This window comes from Strigops habroptila, chromosome 4 (assembly GCF_004027225.2).
Source record: "Strigops habroptila isolate Jane chromosome 4, bStrHab1.2.pri, whole genome shotgun sequence".
NCBI classification, from domain to species: Eukaryota; Metazoa; Chordata; class Aves; order Psittaciformes; family Psittacidae; genus Strigops; species Strigops habroptila.
Genome location: NC_046358.1, coordinates 26,542,342 through 26,565,908, shown reverse-complemented (window position 1 = coordinate 26,565,908; position 23,567 = coordinate 26,542,342). Strand labels below are relative to the sequence as shown.

Below are 23,567 nucleotides of genomic sequence, written 5' to 3'. Positions count from 1 at the left end.
TCCTGGAAGCTGTTGTGTAAACACACGACTGTTTTATACACATACTGTGGCACATCAGTATTTTAGCTGGATTTGTGTTTTCAAGCATCAGTGGTCTCATACTGCAAAGGATAGACAAACGTTGTTTTTAAAATATAGTATGGGAGAAAATCCAGGAGCATGATGTCATCAACAGAGGGATGAGCCTGTTCTGTTCAGGGAGGGGCAGAAAACCAGAAGTTAGACTCATTCATACAACAGAAGAAGCTTGGCTGTTCCTGGAGACGAGTTGCACTGCACTTGTATCTGCTCAGTGGTGAATTTGCAGTCAAGGTATGTTTCTGCTTCTCTCTAATATGAAAAGATCTCATTATTTAAGTTCAGTATGTTTTGTTGCTTCTCGGGAACCACTTCTTGAATTCTTAGTGTTTCTGGTTCAGTGATAAAAGAGCTGATGTTGTTAGTGTTCCAGGGACACAAAGGAGAAAAATAATTATTGTTAATGGGATTTCGTAACTTGTCAGGTTTGCAGAGCATTTACAGAAAAGTGCTTTATTTAAAAGTTCCCAACATATCAAAGCCACAGGGCTTTTCACCTGCCACAGATACTATCCAGTGTATGGGCTACTGAAGGGTAAGGATTCCTTCTGTCCAGAAGACATTTCCTGTCTCTAATCACACTGCGGGCACACATTCTTTCATCTCTTAAGAAAAAACAGAAAGTGTAAGCAGCTAACTTTGTTTTCAGCTGACAAATTACCTGTAAAGTAGTGGTAAGAAATCAGAGGCAATACTTTTCTGTACATACTGATAATTTTCTCTCTGTTTATCATTTTGATTTTAAACTTTGTGGGGCAGGAAGTGTGTGTGTATGTGTACCTTACACTGCTTACCTTCAGTCTACACTGATTGAGTGACAAAGAATAAACATTTGGAGCTTTTTCTTACATTACAAAGAAGAAAAGTTCGGATGACCTTTAAACAACATTATCAGTTCCTTTCTAACACTTGTATCCAAACAAAAAAACGCAGGAGGAGCAGGATATATAGAATGCTGATAAAAACAAAGAAAACCTGAGAACTGAGAGTGTAATTACAATCACACAACAAAAAGACCAAAGGTTGAAATATATGCTATAGTTTTAGCTATTCCTATTCCATTACTCAATATCCTAAGCAGCCATCTTAACGTAAAATAACAAAATAGCCATAAAGCTGAAAGAGTTCAAATAGTTTTCCATTAGAATCCTAGTTTTAATACACTGTACATACTCTTACTGATGTCTCTTAAGAGTATACTTTCATCTTGAACAGCTGTACATATTTTCTTAAGAAAGCTAGAAGACAGCTAGGAAAAAAATCAGTTTTTAAAGCAAAGCCTCTAAGACTGAAGTATCAGGATATTGAGCAATATCAGTCATATGGTTTTTATCTTGTCTGCTGTTCTTCGAGAATGTGCAGTCATTAAGAAAATTAAGAGAAGCATCTTTACACTTCAGAATCTTTCACAGACTTCTTGTTTTCAGTGTGAATAGTGAAAACATAAAGAGAAGGGATAAATATACCCAAGTTAATAAAGACTTCAGAATAGCCAGGGCAGAGACACCTCCAGAAAATCTTTGTCAGGTTTTCCATTGGCCCCGTACATGCTAGAACAAGATTAATTGAGTTACTCAGAGTTACCTGAACATTTTGTACTGACGATCCAACAAAAAACTGCCTTTCCTGCTTAGTTAGAGCTTCCTGAAATAAGGATCTCATTATTGCACTAGAACACAGCTTTAAAAAATTCTCATGGCTATCTTTTCTCAGACAGAAAATGAGGAATTTGGGAGAATTTTAGCACATTCATTATGAAGACCTTAAAATTCATTGCTTAAGAATAGCCAGTGTTTGGTAGTCTGCTTTTCATGGAAAGAAGGGGGTAAAAAGCTCTTAGAAACCCAAATCTCACTGTTTTGAAAGTCACAGTAGGAAAAAAATCATATTGCAAGTCCAGGATAACTCATCAGAGAATAGAGCTTTGCTTTCAAAACAAATTCCCTCCCAGTAACTAAGTCAATAGCAAAGGTACACCTCCACTCATTAACAATGCTGATCAATATAAAGTTAAAGAAACCCCCCATGCTGAGAATAAATGCCATTCAGCTAAAACCTCTGCTTTTCTTTAAAAGTCACGTAAGACAGCCTTATTCTATTGTTACTCATGTTTTTTTAAAACTCTCTCTCAGAACTCCATGTACTTGAGTTTCCCCTACCTTATCTAAAGGTTTATCTTCCTTCCTTCTTGCATTTAGCATGCTTGATGCATCCAGCCATCTTTGTGCCTCTGCCTGGCCGATACACAGCGGTAAAGAAACATAGTACTTTAAAGTGGAGGCAAAAGCTCTCCTTAGCCAGTCCTCTATAACTGGAGTAACTCTGGGTGAATGGGTAGCTACTAAAGAATCACACCTCTGGGTGCTGACTCACAAACCCAGCTGCCGTAGCTTCTCCTCTCTAGGTGCCCCTGACCAGGGATGGAGAGAGGAGAGGACATCCCTGTAACATGACAGCCTTGAGGTATGTAGACTCAGCCGCAGTGGGGAAGAACAGAGGATGAGAGTTCCACAGCAACACTAAATTTGGACTCTGCAGGCTGCTATCTTCACACAAAGTTGTACCTCCTAGTGATCACCACAGTGGTGACACATCACTTGCTTAAAAGAAATGCTAGTGTACTAGGACTGAGGGACCCTGGTCATGGTCCAACACCCCTCTAAGGAATTAAATACTGGAGAACAGGCACAAATGGGATACAGCCCAGTAAAAAACACAAGGACCAAAGATGCCTGCTAAAAGCACACTCACTTCAGTCTGATGGTAAGTCCAAAGCATTCAGACATTGCAGCAAAGCTGCTACATCAAACTTCAACAAAAAGCCTCAGGACTCTTGATGCTCCCTGAAGGAGTGGCTTTGGCTCACTTTGGCTCACTTTTGCTGCTGTGTTATATTTACCTCCTCTACATGTTAACTCCTCAACTCAAGTCAGCAAGGTTGGGCTGGTTTTTGTGATCACTGCAAACAAATCTGATCGTCCAGGTTTGCAGATCCACCAGTGCTGAGCTTTGCACACTAAGGTGTGCTAGAGTGATGACAGTGTTGCAAACAAAGGCAGCCATCAGACTACAGCTAATTTGCATAGAATGGAGCTGTCAAAATGCAGAAATCTTTTTCTTCCACTCATGTTATCTGGGATTACAGGTAAACTCCACAGAAAGAGAGTGAGCTATGGTTAGAGGTCCAGGTCTTTTTAATATTAACAGGATTTATACATGTGTGCCTAAAGGCAGAACTGGCCTTTTCCTCCTGCAGTGGTCTTTCTTTGGGAGAAGGGAGTATGCTGCAGGCATTCTCTTTGGGACCTGCACCCCTGCGTCTCCAGAGGTGCTTGATCCCTTGTCATGGCTATATGATTTCCTATCAGCTGTCTGACTGACTGAAAGGTGGCTGCTCTGAAGCATCATGGAGTACAAAAGAGGGGCAGCAGGTTCCCCTAGAGAAAGGTAGTGTGAGCCCTCTGCCCACACACATGGAGCAAAGCAATAACCCAGGCCACTATCCTGATGTGAAGGGTAAACGGCCTGCAGATAGTGGGTAGGCCAGTAAAATAGAAGTGTTACATCAGGTCCCCTGAGCGTTTTCACAAAAAGAAACTGTAAGGCCTTTTCAATTCAAAGGTGGGACCTGATCCTTAAGCAAGTAAGTAGGAAGACAGAAATATTGCAGTATATGTCACTAGGTTTTATGTCACTAGGTTTAGTGCACCTCTCATCTTCTCCAGCAGTCTTTCCATATAACAAGCTATATTCTACACTCTCTGGATTATATTTGGCTTCTGCTTAGATTATAAGATCCTTGAGGCAAAGCCTGTCCCTGTGCTTGCACAGCTATTGCACACTGATTATCATCGACGCCTCCAGTCATCAGTATTACACAGACAGTATGGCAATATCTGCAGAGCCGTGCCCTGCTAGACCAGGGCAAACAGCACACCAAGTAAACAAACAGATAAAGGGACATAAAAAGTGATACAATTAAGCACACAGGCTAGACCCTCAGCTGGATTGAATGCTCACAGTACCATCCTCATCATCAGAGTAATGACAGTTTATAGAAGATGAGGTCTTAGAGATCTATTAGCAGAGATGAGCAATTTGCTCACTGGTAACCTGCTTACTAAACATGATAGCATAGACACATCCCTTTTCTGGCTTCTTTTTCCAGAAGGAAAGGTCTGTGAAAGGCTTGTTTTCCTAGCTGTGAAATCAGGAGACAAGAAGAGAAAAGAAACTATGCAATGAGTGTTCCCTTAACTACCACAACGGGTAAATTTTTCTATGGGACACAAAATATGCTCCAAGTCAGATTTCGGCCTTTGTAACTGTGCAGCTTGAGCTCAGTATTGAACTTCAGCCAGTAAATCTTACAACCAGACTCGTGCGATCAGGTTATTTATTACAGTGATCTCATCTCAGCCTGTGGTATCTGAGTCTAAGGATGGATTTCTTATTTCTTTATTTCTTTAGACTGAATCATCTAAATCAAACCATCCAGACACTGTATTTGTACTGTGCAGAGCCCTCCCACATGCTCCTCGTGCAGGATCTCGTTTTACCTGATCAAGACCAACTCACAGATGGCTGTTCTCCTTGGCATCACCCAGAAAGGTTTGCTGTGCCTGGTCCTTCCAGCACCAGGTGCTGGAAACATGCAAACCACTTTCTCCCAGAGAAAACAGCAAAACAGCAGGTTTGTGTCACAAAAAAATGGTTTGTGGCACTAAAGGTGACCAGGGAATATTTGCTTTGTTGAAATTCTGTCTCCTCTGGATAAAACACATAGACATGTGTATAGACGCACACATATATACACCTACATATCGACACAGATAGAGATTTATTATCACCTTGTCAGAGAAGTAAAATACATGTTCCTCTGCATAATCATCTTATCCATGTCCTACCCTTTCCTAGGGAACAATCCTACAAGAAACTGCTACCACTTTCTTCCTCATTCACAGACTTTTACTTTGTACAAAATGATCAACAAATATTTTAATCAGACATTTCTGATGTGTTCATCTATTAAGATCAAGACCATTGCATTTGTTTATTTCATTTCCTTTGCTTGGGCAACGATCTTTTTGGTTTCTGTAGTTAACGCTAAAATTTCTAGGTCACGATGATCTGGGACCTCATTGGCAGATAAACAAGAAAAAGCAGTTCTCACAAGCCTTCATTCTGTGTAGACATTTACAGTAAGTAACAAAGTCAAATAATGAAGAAGGTGGGCTATGTTTTTACAAGAACAAGGGCACTTGGTTTAAAACTTAAGAGCTTTCTCAAGAGCTCTACTTTTTTTCTTTTTTTTTTTTTTTAATCTCTGTGAGTTGTAAGATAATTTTCAAACATGGTTTTCCAACCTGGTTAAAGCAGTCATAATGAATCAGACATTAATGCAATCCATGAATGGCTGGGATATTGTTCACAGAAGTTTTAATTTATATCGTGCTTATTTAAGAACACCATGTACAGGCATGTCGCAGAAGACAGGTGTGGGCTCTCACCTTCTTGCTTACACCATTCCTCTAAGAAACATTATTATCTTTGTTTTAGTAAGAGTCGCCTTATAGCCAAGAAATTCCAGCCAGCTGGCTCAGCAGAAAGGACATTTCCCAGAAGTAGAAGGAAGTAGAAGTAACAGAGCAGAGTCGGTTCTCTGTAGGTGTTTCCTGCAACATTTTGGAAACATTAGTCTTGTTTGGAAATATAAGAAGACAGCAAATTGTTTTCTTCCACAATAAACGTAGTCTACAAATTGGCATTTGAATCATGATTACAGCTCATAACTGTACAGTATGAGACATCTGGAATTTCATTCTGCTGCACTTTGCATCATGTATCACTATAGACAGGTTTACTGTATAAGTAGTTTCCACTGCACATTTGTGGGTTTTTCCAAAAAGGGTTAAATGGAACATATTAATAAGGTTTGACTTACGATAAATGGACTCTGGTCAAACAACTTCAAAAAATCAAAGAAAAATTTGACTTTAAATACAAGAATCAAACAATTTCAAATTTTGGACTATTTTATAGTTAGGTAAAATAAGAATCCAAACTGTTAAACTACCTAGGTTTTATAAAAATTTTTAATGAAAATCCAGACAAAACTCTCTTAACTTTGCTGTATACCTGACTCAGGCAGGAATCTTTATTTGTAGTTTGTTTTGGAAACCTTTTCCCTCTTGGGAAGTTAAATCCCTTTTTTCCTTCCCTCCCTCCCTCCCTTCTTCCCTCCCTTTTTCCTTTCCTTCAGTCCTTCTGTCCTTCCTTCCTTCCCAGCAGCATCATGTCTCTGCTTGTTTTCATTAGCACCATTATGTTCTCTCCCAGAACCCATATCTGATAATTTCCTCTTCACTTGTTCCTGCTCTGGCATCCTGCCACGAGACTTGCTGCTTGCTGCAGAAAACTGCCATGTGCAATTCTACACAATGCTTTATGTTCTGCAGCGGTTGCAAAAGTGATGATACACAAATTCAAAGATGACATGATTGACTTAAATTAGAACATTTTTCAAAATTAACAAAGCTGGTCAGAAGACAAAATTTCTGTTTCAAAGAAAAGTTGGGAAGGACAGAAGGAAGAAGTGAAATTCCCATCTAGAATTAAAGAATCTCAGCATTTTTAACAAAACCGAAGCACTGGGAATGAGTAGCATAGATTAGGGATTTCGAACAAGGCATGGTCCTTCTTAAGCAAGTCCATGGGGGATAAACTGTAGTTAGTTCAGCTCTTCCATTCTCTCTTTTGTTGGAGCTGCTGCACTTTGTAGAGATAATAAAATTTAGCTGGCCAGACAGAGCAAGAGTGAACCTGGGTCTCCTGCCAAGCTGTTAGCAGTCAGTATGTCTCCTCCTTTGTTCAAAATCAGAAATGGCATCTTTAAAATATTTAATGTTTAATTCCCCAAACATTTTGTGAAAAATCTTTCTTTTAAAATCAGTTTCTCTAAAAACTTTCTGATTTGATAGTCACTTTAATAGGAAAAGATAATTCCCCTCCTCCAGCATTTCATAAAACATTTATTACATAGCTATAGCAGTACATGAGTGTGAGGTACCAGAAAGCGTTATCCATTAACTGTTGTCACTGTCCAGGCAGGAAAAGTTCTCCAATCTTGTGTCAGACTGCAGAGCCACCCCATGACAACCCAACACCATCTGACTGCTCAATGTCTGAAGGATATTTGAGGTTTGTTAGTTTTGGGTACAATAGTTCTTTGAAGGAGCTGTGACATATACTAAGGGAATTTGTCTTTCTAACTGAATTCTCACCATGTATATTTTGTCGGCTCTGACATTCTGGAGAGAGCAAATAATAGACATATCTTCTTGGTGACCATGAGTGCCCAAACCCCATGTCTACAGAGTGAAAAAAAAAATTGTCTGCACAAGATTCCAGCTAGGCTCTGACATCTCCTATTGCCATCAAAGGGGTGACAATGAGTTGATACACAGTTTAGTTTCAGAACACTGGCAAAGCATGAAAAGGCAAAAAAAAAACCAAAAAACAACTGTAATCCAAACACTGACTGTTGTAAATTGGTGCTGTAAATCACAGCACTTCTCAGCTGGAGGAATGTCCTGAACTTTCCAGACCTCTTAGTGTTGAAAGCCACATGCGCGTTTGTACAGTTTAATCACATCGCTATCAGCATGTATTTGAATATTTCTTTCTTCCAACAGAAATACAGTGTATTCCCACTTAAGAATTGTTACCATTAGAGTTCCCCTGGGTTTTCAGTAGAAAACCAGACAACATTTGGATGACTATCAAATTTTTATCTGCTGTGACTATTGAGGTAATCGCAATACAGTCCAAAATTCACTATAGTTATTCACACACACACACATACTATTTCCAATATGTACATCTGGTTTTGAGCTTTCCTGTGTGAAATACAGACTGTGATGATTTTTAACCATGATATCTGAAAACTGACCTCTTTCCTATTGCAAATGTTTCATGTAATGGCTAAGTCAGGAGCAGATGCATGAAAATAATATGAAATGACTGTCCCAGCTGCTCAAGCAACAGCCTAGCAGGACATGTTTGACCTAGGACGGACAAGGCAAAATGGCTTTCTGAAGTTTATCATTTAAGAAGTGAAACACGTTCCAGGCTAGACTTCTCCTTGAGAAGGGAACTCAGCAGTGCTTGCACTGCTACACTCTGCTTTTAGGAGTTAAAAGAGTATGGGGAAAACCAAACCAAACCAAACCAAACCAAACTCCACCTATTGCTTTAGTAAAAAAACCCTGTCATTTAGGCAATGAGTATCATGTCATGCTTGTATTGCCCTCCATGCATGAATCAATGATGCTGGGGATCATTCACTGGGATGATCCATAAGAAAAGCTTTTCAGGAGGTTGAAATCTGAGTTTCTAGTTTAATGTAGATTTTGGGATATGTCTACAGCTGTTGTCAGAGGTTCTAAATTAAAGGGAGACCTTGAGAAGCCCACATGATAGAGGTGCTAACTTCAAGAACCTGAATAAGTATCATATCCTCTGTGTTCTACCTGCTTGAAATTAAAGCTGTAATTTCACTTGAACGTTATACAGCTAACCAAACTTTCTAGCCCATCCTGTTGTCAGAGCCCAACGTGCTGTTTACTCAGCGAAGCCACCTCTGGTGGCATTAAGGGAACACAAGGCACACTATTTTATATAAAGGACAGATTCTGCTTGCAATGTCCTCTGCACTAAGGACTCCTCTGCTTGCACAGTCATGGCACAGTATGGCTCAGTAACAGGAAAAGTAGTAGTGACTGAAACATTTCCAGCTGTTTGCGGGGATGATTTTGTAGTTGCAGATGTGTTTTGAAGACATAATATGACATTTTAGAACATCTACATTTTTGCAAAATGCAACAGAGACTTAATTAACTCCAGAGTAAAATAACCAGTTACCTGTATGATAAGAAATGAGGCAAGCAGCAGCTGTCAAAGAAATAGTTATTGAACTTACGGACAGCAACCTTCTAATCTTTGCTATCAGAGACAGTCAGGCTTTCCTCAAAGGCCATGCTCGTGAAAGACAGTGATGAAAATGTGCAAGAAATGCTGCATTATTGCAAATATCCTTCACAACACTGTAAACATGATAGAGATTGGAAGCACTGGAGATGGCAAATCTCTGTCTTTTTTTTAAATGGCTGCTACAACGTTCTTAAGGTGCTAAAAGCAAAGTGCTTTCAGGGCCAGTTCATGTGAAAGGCAAAACTCTCCATTAAGTATTTAATGCACAAAGGGAGAAATACCGGCAAATATTTGGCCATTAGACCTTCACATTTTGCCTAGTCATGAGAAGTTAGAGCAGCTACCCAGGGAAAAGAGCATTTCAACTCCTAAGAGAAAGGAGTGGATAAACTGGGCTGAAGAGGTCTGGTAGAAGTAATGCAAAGAACAGCAAAGCTTTAGAAGACATCCATGTGCATGTCTGAGAGCCTTAAGTGGAGGTTTGTGCACTGCTGAACAGCCCCATTACAGCAAGGTGAATAAAGGATCATCAGTTACTACATCTTCTTGGGGAATAGAAGTGCTTCAGGACTTAGTTTCTTCTTATTACTATTCCATCTCTGTAGCTCTATTAATATCGTCCAGTACTTCCTGCAGGATATTCCCATTGTTCTCTGTAACAAAGATATCAAGCAATTTATGTCACTGCCATGCTTCATCACTGTTCTCCTATCTTTCATACTGTGAACAAGCCTGTGATTACTCAAGTAGTTGAACCCCAGGACCAGTTCTGAGAATCTACCCTAAGAACAGTTCCTTCAGCCCACTTCTCAAAAACTGTCCTCAGCCAGTTGAAAATTCACCTATTTCTTTTCCAGCTTAGCTGTTTTTGGCATGGTACTTGCAGTGGTTTTGATCTGTCTGGGTTTCAGGACAGTTTGTTTTCTAAAGCAGGAAATTCTTACTTTAACAAAGAAATATAATCTAGCTGTGCAAACTGGTCTTGATGAACTCAGTAGCATTATATTTCGTCATCACTGGATACAGGTTACCTTTGCTATTCACTGGGCTCACATTATCATCTGCAACTTCATAGATGCATTTTACTGCTAGATACCACCAGACCTGCCATTTCAGGTGACATCAGACTCCTGCAATGGTTATTAAATTGGTTTCACAACATTAGTGCATAAAGGTCTTTAAATTTTGTAGTAGTGATGGGGTACAGCAATCTCTTACATACAACAGAGAATTCCTGTGGTGCAGTGCTCAGAGGAGGGGATACAATCTCCTTTGACCCTATTACGACCTGATAAATTTACATGTCTTATCATAAAACTCAGGAAGTTTATAGTCTCTCATTTGTCCTCATACTTCAGCGAAACTGCACAAGTTGAGATCATTCAGCTTTGTAGACAAACACCGTGAGTGCACGAGGGTTAAGGGCCATGTAAGGTTTAAGCCCTGGGACAAGGATTAGGCTTTCTCCGCAGCCACTCCCACCTGGCAGGGAGCCCAGTGTGGTTCCTGGTGCCAAAGCGTGTTACTCACATTCCAAACAGCACTTTTGCTGTTTCTCTCCCTGTACAAATGTGCAGTTCAACTTGCTCCCATCCATCACTATTTGCAAGTGCAACAGGGAAGATAATACCAAGTTAGACAGTAAGCCAGCTAGGAACAGGGATAAATTATGTTATTAGACAATCATCTTCTTGGCAACAGATCCAATGCTTAGTGCAAACTCTGCAAAGATGAAAAATGTGAGGAAAACATGATCTGATCATTGCTCATATGGCAGGAGGCCCTCAGCTAATGGTAGAAACTAGTGAGTTTTTGTGAGTCTAAGCAAATAAGACCAAGCTTTGGGTTTATTTCACCCTTACTACAAAACAAGTGTATTGCTCTTCTTTACTTATTTCTACCTAGCAATAACCAAGGCTCCAGACAGCACTGCCTCCATCAGGCACATTTCCCTTTCCCTCCACCTGTGTGTCTTGCAAGTTTGCAAGGGCCTCTGACCTACATCTGCCATCTTCATCTCTCGATTTTCCCCAGAATCTCCTCTGCCTTTGAGAAATGGAGCCACTCAGCCTGAAAGCTGAACTGAGTGAGAATCTAAAACCAGTGGATCTGGGGATGTGTCCTACCCTGGCATTATTCAAAATGCCTACCTAGTGAAGTAGCAGCATTCCTGCTGATGTTATTCCTGTAAGCTAGTGCTTGCCTTCAAAGGCACCGAAGAACTTGAGAGAAGGAAGAGAAAAATTGGTGCTACATGCAAAGTTTGACCTTCTACCCCCTACCTTCTAAGAATGAAACACAAAACCTTATTTTAGACCAAATATGAAGATCAAGTAAACAAAACCCAAAAGAATAGAAGTCAGACATGGCAGCATATGGACCCTAAGCTCAACAATACACTCAGAGCTTTCTGAAAGCAAATGATGTCAACAAAGCCTAAGATACCAGTGTGCAAAACTAGGCTGACCCAATATCACATACATGGGAAAACAAAGAGCACTGGTAAGACACTGTGTCAGATATGTGAGAAATATGTGTATTGGCATGATAAGGCTTACCCTATCTCTGAAAAAACAGGCTTAGTCTTTGAGTTTCTCAGCCCAAACCTGTACGCTACGCATGGGCTGTCTGGAACCATGGTAACCAGACATAATCCCCATGAAAAATGTCTCAAAGAAGAATTCATTTGGGTGACTGTTCTTCACTCCTGCAGTGCTTTTGCAGTCCCACTCCTACTGAGGCTCCTATGTTTTTCTCTCCTGACCTGAACCTAAATGTTACTTGTTGTCTGAGCTTTGGACAATGAGCACTCATGGTTAACCTTACCTGTTTCCATGTGAAGAATGCCAAAAAAACCCAGAACAAAATACCCTGCCAGCCTTGCAGAGTGATTTTGTGGTCACTTTTCTCCTGTTTGAATATTTTCTTCTCAGTTGTCAAAACATTTTGAGCAAACATGCTACAATACACACGGAAAAAGTATAGATTCAGCTGTGACTTGAATGCATTGTGTAATAGTAATGTGCCTTGCTGTAAAAGAATCTGAAAATTATCGTCTTTGTTCAAGGAGACATAAAGCTGCTCAGGACTCCTGACACCAGGCTCTGGAGCAGAGTCGCATTAAGTCTAAGGGGCAGGAATGGTGGGTCCATGATGTCTGAGCTCCTGCAGAATTAAAGAAGATTGAAGACATGTGAGAGTGGCAGCAAGTAATTCAGTATTTACTAGGGGAGAGAAGAGTTGTGAAATTGACATTATAAACCTTGCATTTTATGATACTTTCTGAAGCTGAAAGAATCAGATTCATATCCCCGCTTCAACAATTTTTTAAGTATTTATACTCATTTGAAATAGCTTCATAAAGAGAAAGAGTCTTCTTCAATAAGCTTGTGGCCTCTTAGTATACAGGCACATGGATCACCTGAGTTCTAGGTTTTGTTACAAGTTGAACAGAATGGAGATTTGAAAATAGGTTTCATCTGTCCAATGGCTAGAGACAAACAAATTGGCTTATGCTTGATTAACACTTACATTTAAAAGCATCATATACTTCATTTCTTTGTAGACATGTTCTAAAACTGGGATGAAGAAAAAATAACTCGGTAAATCAGAACAACTTAAAATTTCTCAGAAGTGTTTGAACAGCAGAAATCGAAGTGTGTAATAAGAGGGGGAGAAAGGCATTGATCTCCATTTTCAGAGTAGTTTCATAGTTTTTTAATTCATCTCCTTTCTCCTGTTGTGAACTATAATGTTAAAAGTTGGTCAATAGGCACAGAAGTTTCTACTGTGTTTACCAATCCATTAGGTACAAAAGGGAAGGGAAAAGCTGCAGAGTGTTAACATAGTAGAAATCTCCAGGAAAACAAAAAGTTAAACCAATTATTCAAGTTTGAATTTAACTTAGAGAATGATTGCTGTGAGCACATCACTATGTACAGGTCTTGCATGTATAAAATTTTCAATTCTTGACGGCCTCACAGTTACAGACCTCATTTACTCTTTTGCCAAACTCCTTCAAATATTAGGCGAAAGTTTATTGTGAAAAAAAAGAACAGCTGAGGAATTTACCATCATATTTCATTCCTTTGTCTAAACTGCACATTGCTGTGATATGTCACAAAACAACCCTAGAACAGTATCCAAGGGATTTGGCATTTTCTATTACTTATTTGCTTGTATCTTTCCCATTTTAATTTATTGCAGCTGATGCAGCCTTCCTCTGCAAGAGGAATGTTGTCACCCAGTGTATCACCAATGTCAGTGCTTTTCTGGGATACATTCTGAAATCCAGGATCTACAAAAGGATTCCATACAAAAGGAATTACACAGGTTACATAGCTTGGTCTCTAGCCCAACCTCTTGCTCAAAGCTGGGTCAGCAATGAAATCAGACCATGTAACTCTGGGCTTTATCCAGCTGAGCCTTCAATATTTCTGAGGCTGACAAGGTTGAAATTGAATGATTTACTGGGTGGAGAAACTTGAAGATCCTATTGCTTTGATCCTGAAACAGCCTCTAATGTTAAAAATAATTATTTCTTGTTTCAGATTAAATAGAATTATTATACTAAACCTGCTCTTTCAGAATTGCTGCAACATCAAGATTTGGTGACATTTGCAACATTTTGGAAAGCACTGCTAGTAGAAAAGTTTCTAAAATATTGATTGCATCAAGTCAGAGGTCAAACATGGACAGTGACTCAGATACCATCTGGACTAAATCAAAACTGTGTTCATAATGAGATTGGACTTTTTCCGTTTACAAATGTCCTCTGTTCAGTACTTCTCTCCAAACCAGTTCAGATTTTCCTTCCACTACCAGTTCTTACAGCATTCCAGCCATTCTGTTCTTCTCCAACTCCAACTCAGTTATTATTATACACATAGATACATATACATATACATATACATATACATAGATACAGATACATATACACCTTTTGTCAGAATCATCACAGTTACTAAATAGGATATATAAACAGCACTGAAAAAAATAACATTACAAGTTATTTGGGGATAAAAAGCATGAGTTTTTTAGGAAAAGTGTAATGCTGGAGAGTCTAAAGTGAGTACATTCAAGATTTCCTCTTGGAAAAAACATGTTATGCAAAGTGCTTCGTTGCGCTTGATTGGGCTTGTGTTCTTTCCACACCTTTCTTTAGCTGATTGCAATAGACAGTGTTGGAATTGAGTGGCTTCACCTCTCACCCAGGGGGGGAAATTAATAGCCACTTCTCACCTTAGACTCATTGTTATTGAAATAATTATTTTAGCAGAACATCTTTTTTGGTTTTTTTCCATTTTTCTTAACATAATTGATGTAAATGTCTTTAACAATAACTGCAGAGCAATGGCTGTCCCGTGATGTGCTTCAAGTTTATATGCCAAAGGGTCTCTAAAAATTCACTTTTCAGAGGTAGCTGCTCTGTATCTTTTCTTTATTGCCTTAATTTTCTGACAAATTATGGGGTTGATTTTAATTAATTTTTTTTTTGTTCTTCTTATTTTTTCAAATTCCTCGATCTGTCTTAACATGAAGCTTCATGAACTGCAAGGGCAGCCATATGGTGGAAAGGGACAGTGAAGGGTGAAAAAAGAACAGGAAATGTTTAAGCTAACATTGCCACAAAAAGCTTCCACTGATCTACAATCTCAAATGTTCTAAATCCCATTACCATTTCATTATACAAAGATTGGAAATTAAAAATTAAAGTCACAGGGTCAGTAAAAGCAGAATATTTTTGGAATGTTTCTGACACTTCCTCTATCTCTCCAAAACAACAAATGCCTCCTCAGCAAAACAGAATCAAAAGGATATTCTGAGTAACTTCCAGATCACATTTCAGAGATGCCACATAATGCTACCTTTTGATATTCAGTCAGACAAAGATGCAAACCAACCCTCTTCTAAGGCCAAAGAGAGGGGCCTGGGCTTGGATTAAATGGAAACAAGAGACTCGGTGCAGTTGGGATAGATCACAAAGATGCTTTTTTCAATAGTACAGGTTTAAAGAAGAGAGGGTTGAAATAGAAGCTTTGAAAATAAGCCTTATAGATGAGGTAGAATTTATAAGCAGGAGGTCTTGCCGGATTTTGGTAGGTAAGAGTTCATCACAGAAGATGATCTTAATCTTCCAGCACACTTTTGGGTTCTTGATGAGCAATACATCTGCTTATGCTACACCATCATATGCGCTTTGGGCCTGGTAGATCTATAGGTGTGGAGCTAACGGAGAAAATATGCTTTCAGATTGTTTTGTTATAACCTCTTAACAAATACAAAACCTAATTTTCCATGTAAACAGACATTGTCCTGGAACCAAATCCTCCAAAGCTGTTAAAACGAAACCCACCTCTCCTGTGACCATACCTGTCAGATGGTCACAAATGAGGCAGTTTAGGAGAAATTCAACATCCTTTTAACAACTTTTGAGTCAGTCAGGTTTACACTCCAGGCTTCTGATAAAGCAGTAGCAGTACTTGCATAGGGTCAGCAGGACACAAGCTTCCTTGCATGCACCTCACTGTGGAGGACGTCCCTTACCTACGGCAGCTTTTAAACTCTTGATATTTCTCATTTCAGTCACAGCATATCTGTCAGTCAGATATGTTTTTACTTCTTCTGGCTCTGATAGCTCCTCTGTTGCATTTGCTGTAGCTCTTGCACCAGCACGAAGCGGAACGGCTGCCACACCGATAGGCACTACCACCAGGGGACACTTGGCTGCCAAAGATGGGCTCAGGGGTGGTCAGGAGGACAAACCCACACAAAAAATACATAGCATCAAAGCAGGCTTGACCCTGACAGGAATAGAGATTTGGAGGAGGAGATGTAGCAGACCTTGGGTGTTTTGCTATTTCTTGCTGTGGCTGACCTGTCTTCTAAAAAAGGACCATGTCAAAAGTGAGCCAGTCCCCTTCTCAGTTTGCAGCCACTCACTCAGAATTGTGTTTGTCCTCCCAGCTTTTCCACTCCTCTGTGCCATCGAGATCTGGCTGTACACATATGGCATGTTGCATGGTTGTATGCCTGTATGTGTGTATGGTAAGCCAGCTGTATGCATCTGACAAAACTTTTGGCCACTAGCAGCACTTAAAACCAGGTAATTATAAAATACTCTTAAGGATGCTGCAGACTGGGTGTCACACCCATCCTTCACAAGGCACATCCCTTGTTAAGAAATCCCTGAAATAAATAGAAAACTAAGCTGCTCTCTAGGCAGCCTTCATCATGAATGATCATATATCACAGAAACTCCCCATTTGGAGTAAAAAACTAGGGGAGCCTTGGATCTGCTGTCCTTTGTCCTTGCAGATTAGACTGTACAGGTTAACACCATGACTGTGTACACTTTTACAAATGTCAGTATTTGCTCAAACCACATTATAGGGGTTAACATTGTAACAGCATGAACGCTTACCAGTTATAGGCTCCACCTCTTGTCCCTGAGGACTAAATTAGCAAGGTTAACACTATGACAACCTCAGTATATACTAATTACAAATTTCATAAATTTTGGTTATATATTTCTGCAAAACATATAACCAAAGTCACAATAGATTTAAGATATGCATTAAAAAGTCCCTCCCTTGCTCCCATAGAGAAGATTACTGGAGTTAACATTGCAATAATCTGAATACTTACTACACATTTCAGGCCCTGTCCTTGCAAAACACGTAACTGAAACCATCATAACAGTTTAAGTTATCCACTATATCTAAGCATACAAGCAAATGTTTAGCATAGTATGAGCAAAGATTAACATCACTAGTGATGATACTAATAGATTCATGAGTCCAGTAGCTGTAGGGGTTCATCCAGGTTCAAAATGAGTTGTGAAAAACGTTCACTTGATGCAGCATCGGCATTTTCCCATTTGGAAAGTAAAACAATGCATTGAATGGCTTAGCTGTCCTAGAGCTTGCTCACATCCAGTAGCAGCATTAACTGAGCTCTGAGCAGTTTTTTAACATTGTCCTTCTATTCCTTAGCTCACAGCTCTTGATCCTTAAAGGGCTTTTTGCCCCATTTCATCATATATAGGGAAGAAGTTCTTTACTGTGAGGGTTGTGAGACAACCTGAACAGGTTGCCCAAGGAAGTGGTAAATGGTCCATCCCTGGCAGTGTTCAAGGCCAGGGTGGACAGAGTCTTGGGTGACATGGTTTAGTATGAGGTGTCCCTGCCCGTGGCATGGAACTAGATGTTCCTAAGGTCCTTTCCAACCCAAACCATTCTATGATTCTATGATATCCTGCTTCTTTTCTTCTGAGAAGATTCATAGGCCACAGCATGTGTAGCTGTAGCATAGAGACTTTCCCTCCACATGACACTTATTCCAAGATTAACTGCACCCTTGGACTCTAGGTATTATCCCCAGCTTGCTGATAATCTCACACCTGTTTTAGGGCACCCTGCAGCCTCCCACTCTCTAAACCTTGCCATTTGTGCCCAATGCTGTTAGCAAAAAGTATTCTGGAACAACACGAGACAATGACTGACAACATTTTTAGCGACCGTCAAGGAGGCAGTAATTAACAGCAGGAGGTGAACTCCAGCAGGGACAAAATCAGCCCCTACAGGAGTCCCTCATAATCAGTAATGACAGATTGCTTCAGCTGGGCAGTGTTTCAATCGAAACCGTCAGATAAAAGCTTTTTGAGAGTCCTAGCTGAGATGTTAGGCCTGTCTTGCATTGCACAGAAAGTATTTGTAGACAGCGTATGAAGGTGTCATATTTCTTTTCACTGAACTGTGTTAAGTAAAATGGCAAATCATGCTCTTTTCTAAACTGTGGCTGTGTCAATCATAATTTATTCAATAAGCACATACTTTTAATGAGTTTCCTGTCCTATAGAGAATAGCACCAAGCACATCATTTTAATAGGGTTTATAAATAGAACATTAGCACATTTCACCTTATTCAATCCCACATTTCTACTAATGCTTTATGGAAGGGCTTGAGCTAAGAACCAAGAAGGCGGGTCGACAGAAGTCCCATGTCATGGACTTTGTCACATCCTAACTAGCCTTTGCGCAGTGTTCCTAGACAACAGTAATGTGATGTAACTGATTTATTTTAAAGTATTATAGGGTTTTCTATCAGAGTATAATTGTAAGAAAAATACTGTAAATCAGTAGGAAGGTTTTGAGCTGCTATTTTCTGTAAACTAATTCGTGTTTATTGTTTTTCTATTAGTCATATAATGAGGTAAAGGCACAGAAATTGCCGACATAGCCTTTATGACCACTCTCTGAATTACTAATTAGTAATACTAATTAGCATTACTAATTAATAGTAATTAGTATTTCATTTCCCATGTGTTTTTACAGTGTAAAGTGCCAGCATACGCAGAAAGGGAGACTTGAAATTGCTGTTTGCAATTTGTTAGTGGCATCTTTCACAGCCACAAAAGTTGGGCTTTGAGATATTTAAGTGTTCATGAATAGCAGCACCTCGATGCCAGGCTTTGCTATAGGGACATTAATTAGATAACAGTATGGCTATCTAAGGTATTATTTAAGAACTCAGAACATCAAAAATACCAAAAATATCAGGACAAAAATGATTTGCAGTTAAAAGGGGACATAAGCAACACAAAATGTTTCTATAAATACATCAAAAGTAAAAGGATAACGGAGGAAAGTTTTGGCCCGTTACCAAAAGTAAAATGGAACCAGTAACTCAGAGAATGATGAAAAGTTCAATGAAGATTGTTCTAGTGCTCTCAAAAATAAAGATCATGATCTGATATTTAAGATGATTGTTGTGAACACTTGGATTTAGGTGAATTGGGAAATAAAAAATTAAAGAATATATGCGAAGTGGCAAGATTGTATATAACCCACCCTGGCATGCTTCAGGAATTTGGAGAGGAAATCTTTGCTATCAGTTTTTATGTCTGTGAAACCAAAAATGGGGACATTTCAGAAGCCCAGAGAGGGAAAAATGCAATACCTATCTTTAAAAGGCACAGATAGTAGCAATTTATGAACCTGCCACTCATTTAAATACCTAGCAAACATTACAGCAAAATATTAAATAATCAATATATCCACATATGGAGGACAAAAAATAATAATGAAGTGAAAAGGAACTGCCAATGTAAACTTGCTAAGAATAAAATTGTGTTGTATTAATCCAATCTGGCCTAATGGATAAAGCAGAAGCAATAGATCAAGCCCATCTGGGTTTCAGTGAGGCTTTTGGTATTGTCCTATATTCCATGGTGCTGAAATATGAATAAAGTCACAGAAAAATGCACTATAGATGCAGGTGCTCTGCTATGCCAGGAAGGGCTCAAACAAAAGTAAGATTTCTAACCAAAGCATGCTTGCACCTGGAAGATTAAAAGAGGACATAAATCAGAATATTGGTAATGTTGCATAACATGCACTGCAGATGGCATTTCCTTTCAGTACAGAATAAATAAACCCATATTCACTGCACATAAAAGCTCCAGATAAGCAATGTCATCAAAAGCATAGGTCACTGGATGGTTGTCTGCAACATGTAATGCTGAATAATACAGAAGTTCCACCAACCCATTCTCCAGATGCTGGTTGAAAACAATCAGAAATTAAAAGGATACAGGTGACTTAGGATCAAGGTGGTTCTAACAATGATGAGGCTAATGAAGAGGTAGGATAGAGGATGGAGATATGTTCCTACAGTGAGATATCGGCTTGGCAAGTTGAGGTTTTGGAAGAATGAACTTGGAGAATGAGAATATTTGTGTTGTTACCCAGTTTATGTAAATACTGTCCTTTGCTCAAACTGTGAAGGATCGGACGATTAGAAATATGTGTTGCTGACATTTTGGTTTGTGCTCAGTTTAGGTTGCCTATCTTTCAGATTCTCAGTCCCACTTGCCTGTTTTATTCAGTTGACTTGTCCTGCATGACACCCCTGTTACACATTTTACAGTACAGTGAGAGTCTCCTCTGTTACTGTCTTTACTGTACTTACTAAAATACAATCTTCTCTTTGCTCTTGGTTCTTAAGTACTACAGTGCTTGATTAAAAGTAAGTACACAAAATATGACCACCATTTTTCAGTAATTCTGCATCCAACAGCCAAGTGTCTATATGCACATCAAGCACTGACACTTAACAACAAACGAATCTAGTAACCAGAGTATGAACAAGAACCCCATCCTTTCAGGAATTACAAATGTGTCCCCTTTTTACTTCCAAGTTACCAGAAGAATCAGACAAATGTCTTAATTAAAAATACATCTGAAAATCTTCCAGTCAAACCATAATATAAACAGTGATATTTTAAAGACTTGGAAAAAGACAAATAGTGTTTCTGCCACCCAGTCCAGAGAATTATATATACAGCTCTGGGAAGCCAATCTTGCATTTGAATATCTCAGCACTCATTATCTGAGTGCACAACAATAAAACCACAGTTAACATTTTAACAGTACTGAGTGGATGCTGCATGCTCAACTTCCATTTGGTTTCAGTAACATTTAGTACACATCTGATATTTATGCCCATAAATAGCTTCCTCTAAGACCCCAAGCCGTTTTGACCTGTAGCATATTTACAGTACAGCGCCTGGCTTTCAGACTGTGGTCTTGGACCCAAATTGGCTCAGTGCAGCCTGATTGCAGGCAGGTCCTGGCTTACGTGATGACCACCATCTTTGCCAAACTGCGGACCTATTAAAACCAAGGTCTCTCAAAAAAGTGGTGCCATTTATCTCTTCTGTGATTTGCTTGCAGAAAGAGATCGTACCACAGAGACAGAAATACACGAGTGAATCCAGTGCGAAGTTGAGAAAGGCACACTGCTTACAAACACTGACCCTCGCTCCTCCAGCTTTCATAGCGCAAACTAAAGCTGCAAACTAAATATCTGCTGTGACAGTCATAACATTTGGGAAAAAATATGGTGTTGTCTGGGGAAGAAGCACCATTGAACTCCACCCTCTTGAGAGGGTGTAAAATATTGAGGGATATGCCACGGAACTAGCAGCTTAACAATGAGCAACATGAGATTCATAAGGTACATCTGTCCTTTAGGAGACTATGGCTATTGATACACAAAGATAAGAAGAGAAAGTAATGCTGAACCTTCCCAAATAATTAAAAAAGACTTGCTGCAGCTTGGTTCTAGTGAATAAAGACTGGCAAATGTTCTGTTCAGTTAACATGTTGGTTACAATGTATGCTGCGGCTTTATCCCCTTTGTTTCACCCACTTAAAATTGGTCCACACAGTCCATAGCAGTTTAGTCTGTGAGACCCTCTGCAAGCATGTAGGGTGTGTATGAGAAAGCAACCCGGAGAATTGTAAGCCTGTTCAAAGCCATGCTTTTTAGCAGCGTCAGCTTTTCTTACTGTGTCTTTTGCAGCAATGAGCTAGATGCAACAATCTCATGTCCCCTTTTTCTCTGCACAGAAATGGTTTCCATTACAACTGAAAACGTTACACAACTTCACAACATTGTGGCCACCCCAGAGCTCACAGTCAGTCAGACAGATTGCAACAATAATTCAGGAGTGCATCAACTGGATGAATACGAATGTATTAATTCACATGTATGGCAATGGCTACAGGATTTTCAGCCTGGCTTCCTCTGGTTTATATTTATTCTTGGAGCAATAGAAAATTCGTTTGTCCTCATCATCCTGTGTTTCCACAAGAGTCGCTGCACCGTGGCTGAAATTTACCTAGCAAACATGGCACTTGCTGACTTAATGTTAGTCTGTGCTTTACCTTTCTGGGCCATTAATATTTCTAATGGGTTTCAATGGCCTTTTGGCCTGTTCCTCTGTAAAGCTGTCAACATAATGAGTAACATGAACTTTTACTCTAGCATTTATTTCCTGACACTTGTGAGCATTGACCGTTATCTGGCCTTGGTGAAAACCATGTCTCTTGGACGGATGCGACGAACTGTCTGTGCCAAATGGAATAGCTTTGTAATCTGGACATGTGCATTGCTCCTATGTTCACCTACAATGATGTTCCGAAATTTACACTACTACGAAGAATACAACATCACAGCCTGCACTCTTGTTTACCCAGCCAGCTACTGGGAGCCTGCAAACAACTGCTTGTTGAACATTGTGGGCTTTGTGATCCCCCTGTGTGTAATTACCTACTGCACAATGCAAATCATCAAAGCTTTACGAAGTAATGAGCTACAAAAAATGAAATTAGTCCAGACAGAGAGGAGAGCTACCATGCTGGTCCTTGCTGTGCTCTTGCTGTTCATCATTTGCTGGCTTCCATTCCAGATCAGCACATTTATTGACACAATCCGTTACTTCGCACCCACTTTTAAATGCCTGGAAGAAATCAATGACATAGTGACCCAGATAGGTACATACTGTGCCTTTTGCAACAGCTGCCTGAACCCAGTCTTATATGTAATTGTTGGGAAGCACTTCCAGAAGAAGGTTGTGGAGTTCTACAAGGACTTGTTCCCAAAGAGGTGCAGAAAATCACAGTCTGTACAGATGGGAAACTCCCTGGACACTTTAAGAACTTCCATTTCAAATGAATATCCAAGGAAAAAGTCTGTTTTCCTGTCACCACGATAGCACAATTTGTTCATTACAGAAAAAAAAAAGCCTTCTAACTTATCAGTTTCCACGAATATCCGTCTACTACTGGTCAACAGAATAAACCTGGTAGTATTCATCATTTGTGAGAAAGCAAGTGTTTGATCTTGATGGAAACTCCATACAGAGACCTGCTTCTAATGTTATTGGATATTTTTCATTATCAAATCCTCCTTTGTAGCATACTTACATATTCATGGCTGAATAATATTTGATGCATGTAATGTTTGCATTTCTAAGGTGTACATACATGTACGGACAGTTCTCTGAATAAAGCCGCTGTTCTGTCAGGATTGTGCAACTACTTATGGTACCCATACAGTTTGTTGGACTAGATTTTTGATAGAAGGGGCTTGTATTTGAGTAAGTTCTGGTAAATGAATCCTGTAGGGTTATTATTCAAATGGATTTTTAGGTGTGGCCATTTTTTTTCTGTGTTCAGTCATCCAAAGCTATTTTGATTGGTCAACAAGCTGTGCCTTTTTGCAACTGATTTGCCCCTGCTAGTTACACGTTTACATCAGCTTGTATGTATGGAAAGTAGCTCTAAAAAAAAGGCAAAGCAATACTGGAAGGAAAGCTACAGCCAGGTGCGTGAAGTTAGAGGAGTTATCTTTGTAGCAGGAGATTTTTTTACCCCTTCTGCATTGGGGTAAAAGCATTAACTTACTCCTTTTGAATAAGTGAATATTATTTATTCATACCTACACTTCAGCTCAGAGACTTAGTTTTCAATATTCACGAAGTATAATTAATATTGGTAATGTTATTTAATAGAAATATAAAAGTTAGCATAAATATAAAAGTCAGCAGCATAACTGATGAAGTGAAAGAAACTGAGAACATGAAGGAGAGCATCGCCTAACAGCCTTAGAAATCTAACTGAGGCTAACAGGAGTCCTGAAAGTTCAGAGTA

The 23,567-nt window shown here is 39.4% G+C and overlaps 1 protein-coding gene across 2 annotated transcripts; it reads left to right on the top strand.

Moving 5' to 3' along the window:
- The first annotated feature begins 232 nt into the window (after window positions 1-232).
- Window positions 233-23,323, top strand: BDKRB2 (bradykinin receptor B2). 2 transcript variants are annotated; one of them, XR_003991266.1, is made up of 2 exons: window positions 233-312; window positions 4,549-4,765. XR_003991266.1 is itself a non-coding variant. In XM_030484934.1 (2 exons), the coding sequence occupies exon 2, from the start codon at window positions 21,485-21,487 to the stop codon at window positions 22,628-22,630; it is 1,146 nt and encodes a 381-aa protein (XP_030340794.1). In that variant the 5' UTR covers window positions 245-312; window positions 21,483-21,484; the 3' UTR covers window positions 22,631-23,323. The 2 variants fall into 2 exon arrangements, 1 of the variants encoding a protein (XP_030340794.1); XM_030484934.1 differs by lacking the exon at window positions 4,549-4,765 and adding an exon at window positions 21,483-23,323 and having other exon boundaries at window positions 245-312.
- The last annotated feature ends 244 nt before the right edge of the window (window positions 23,324-23,567 follow it).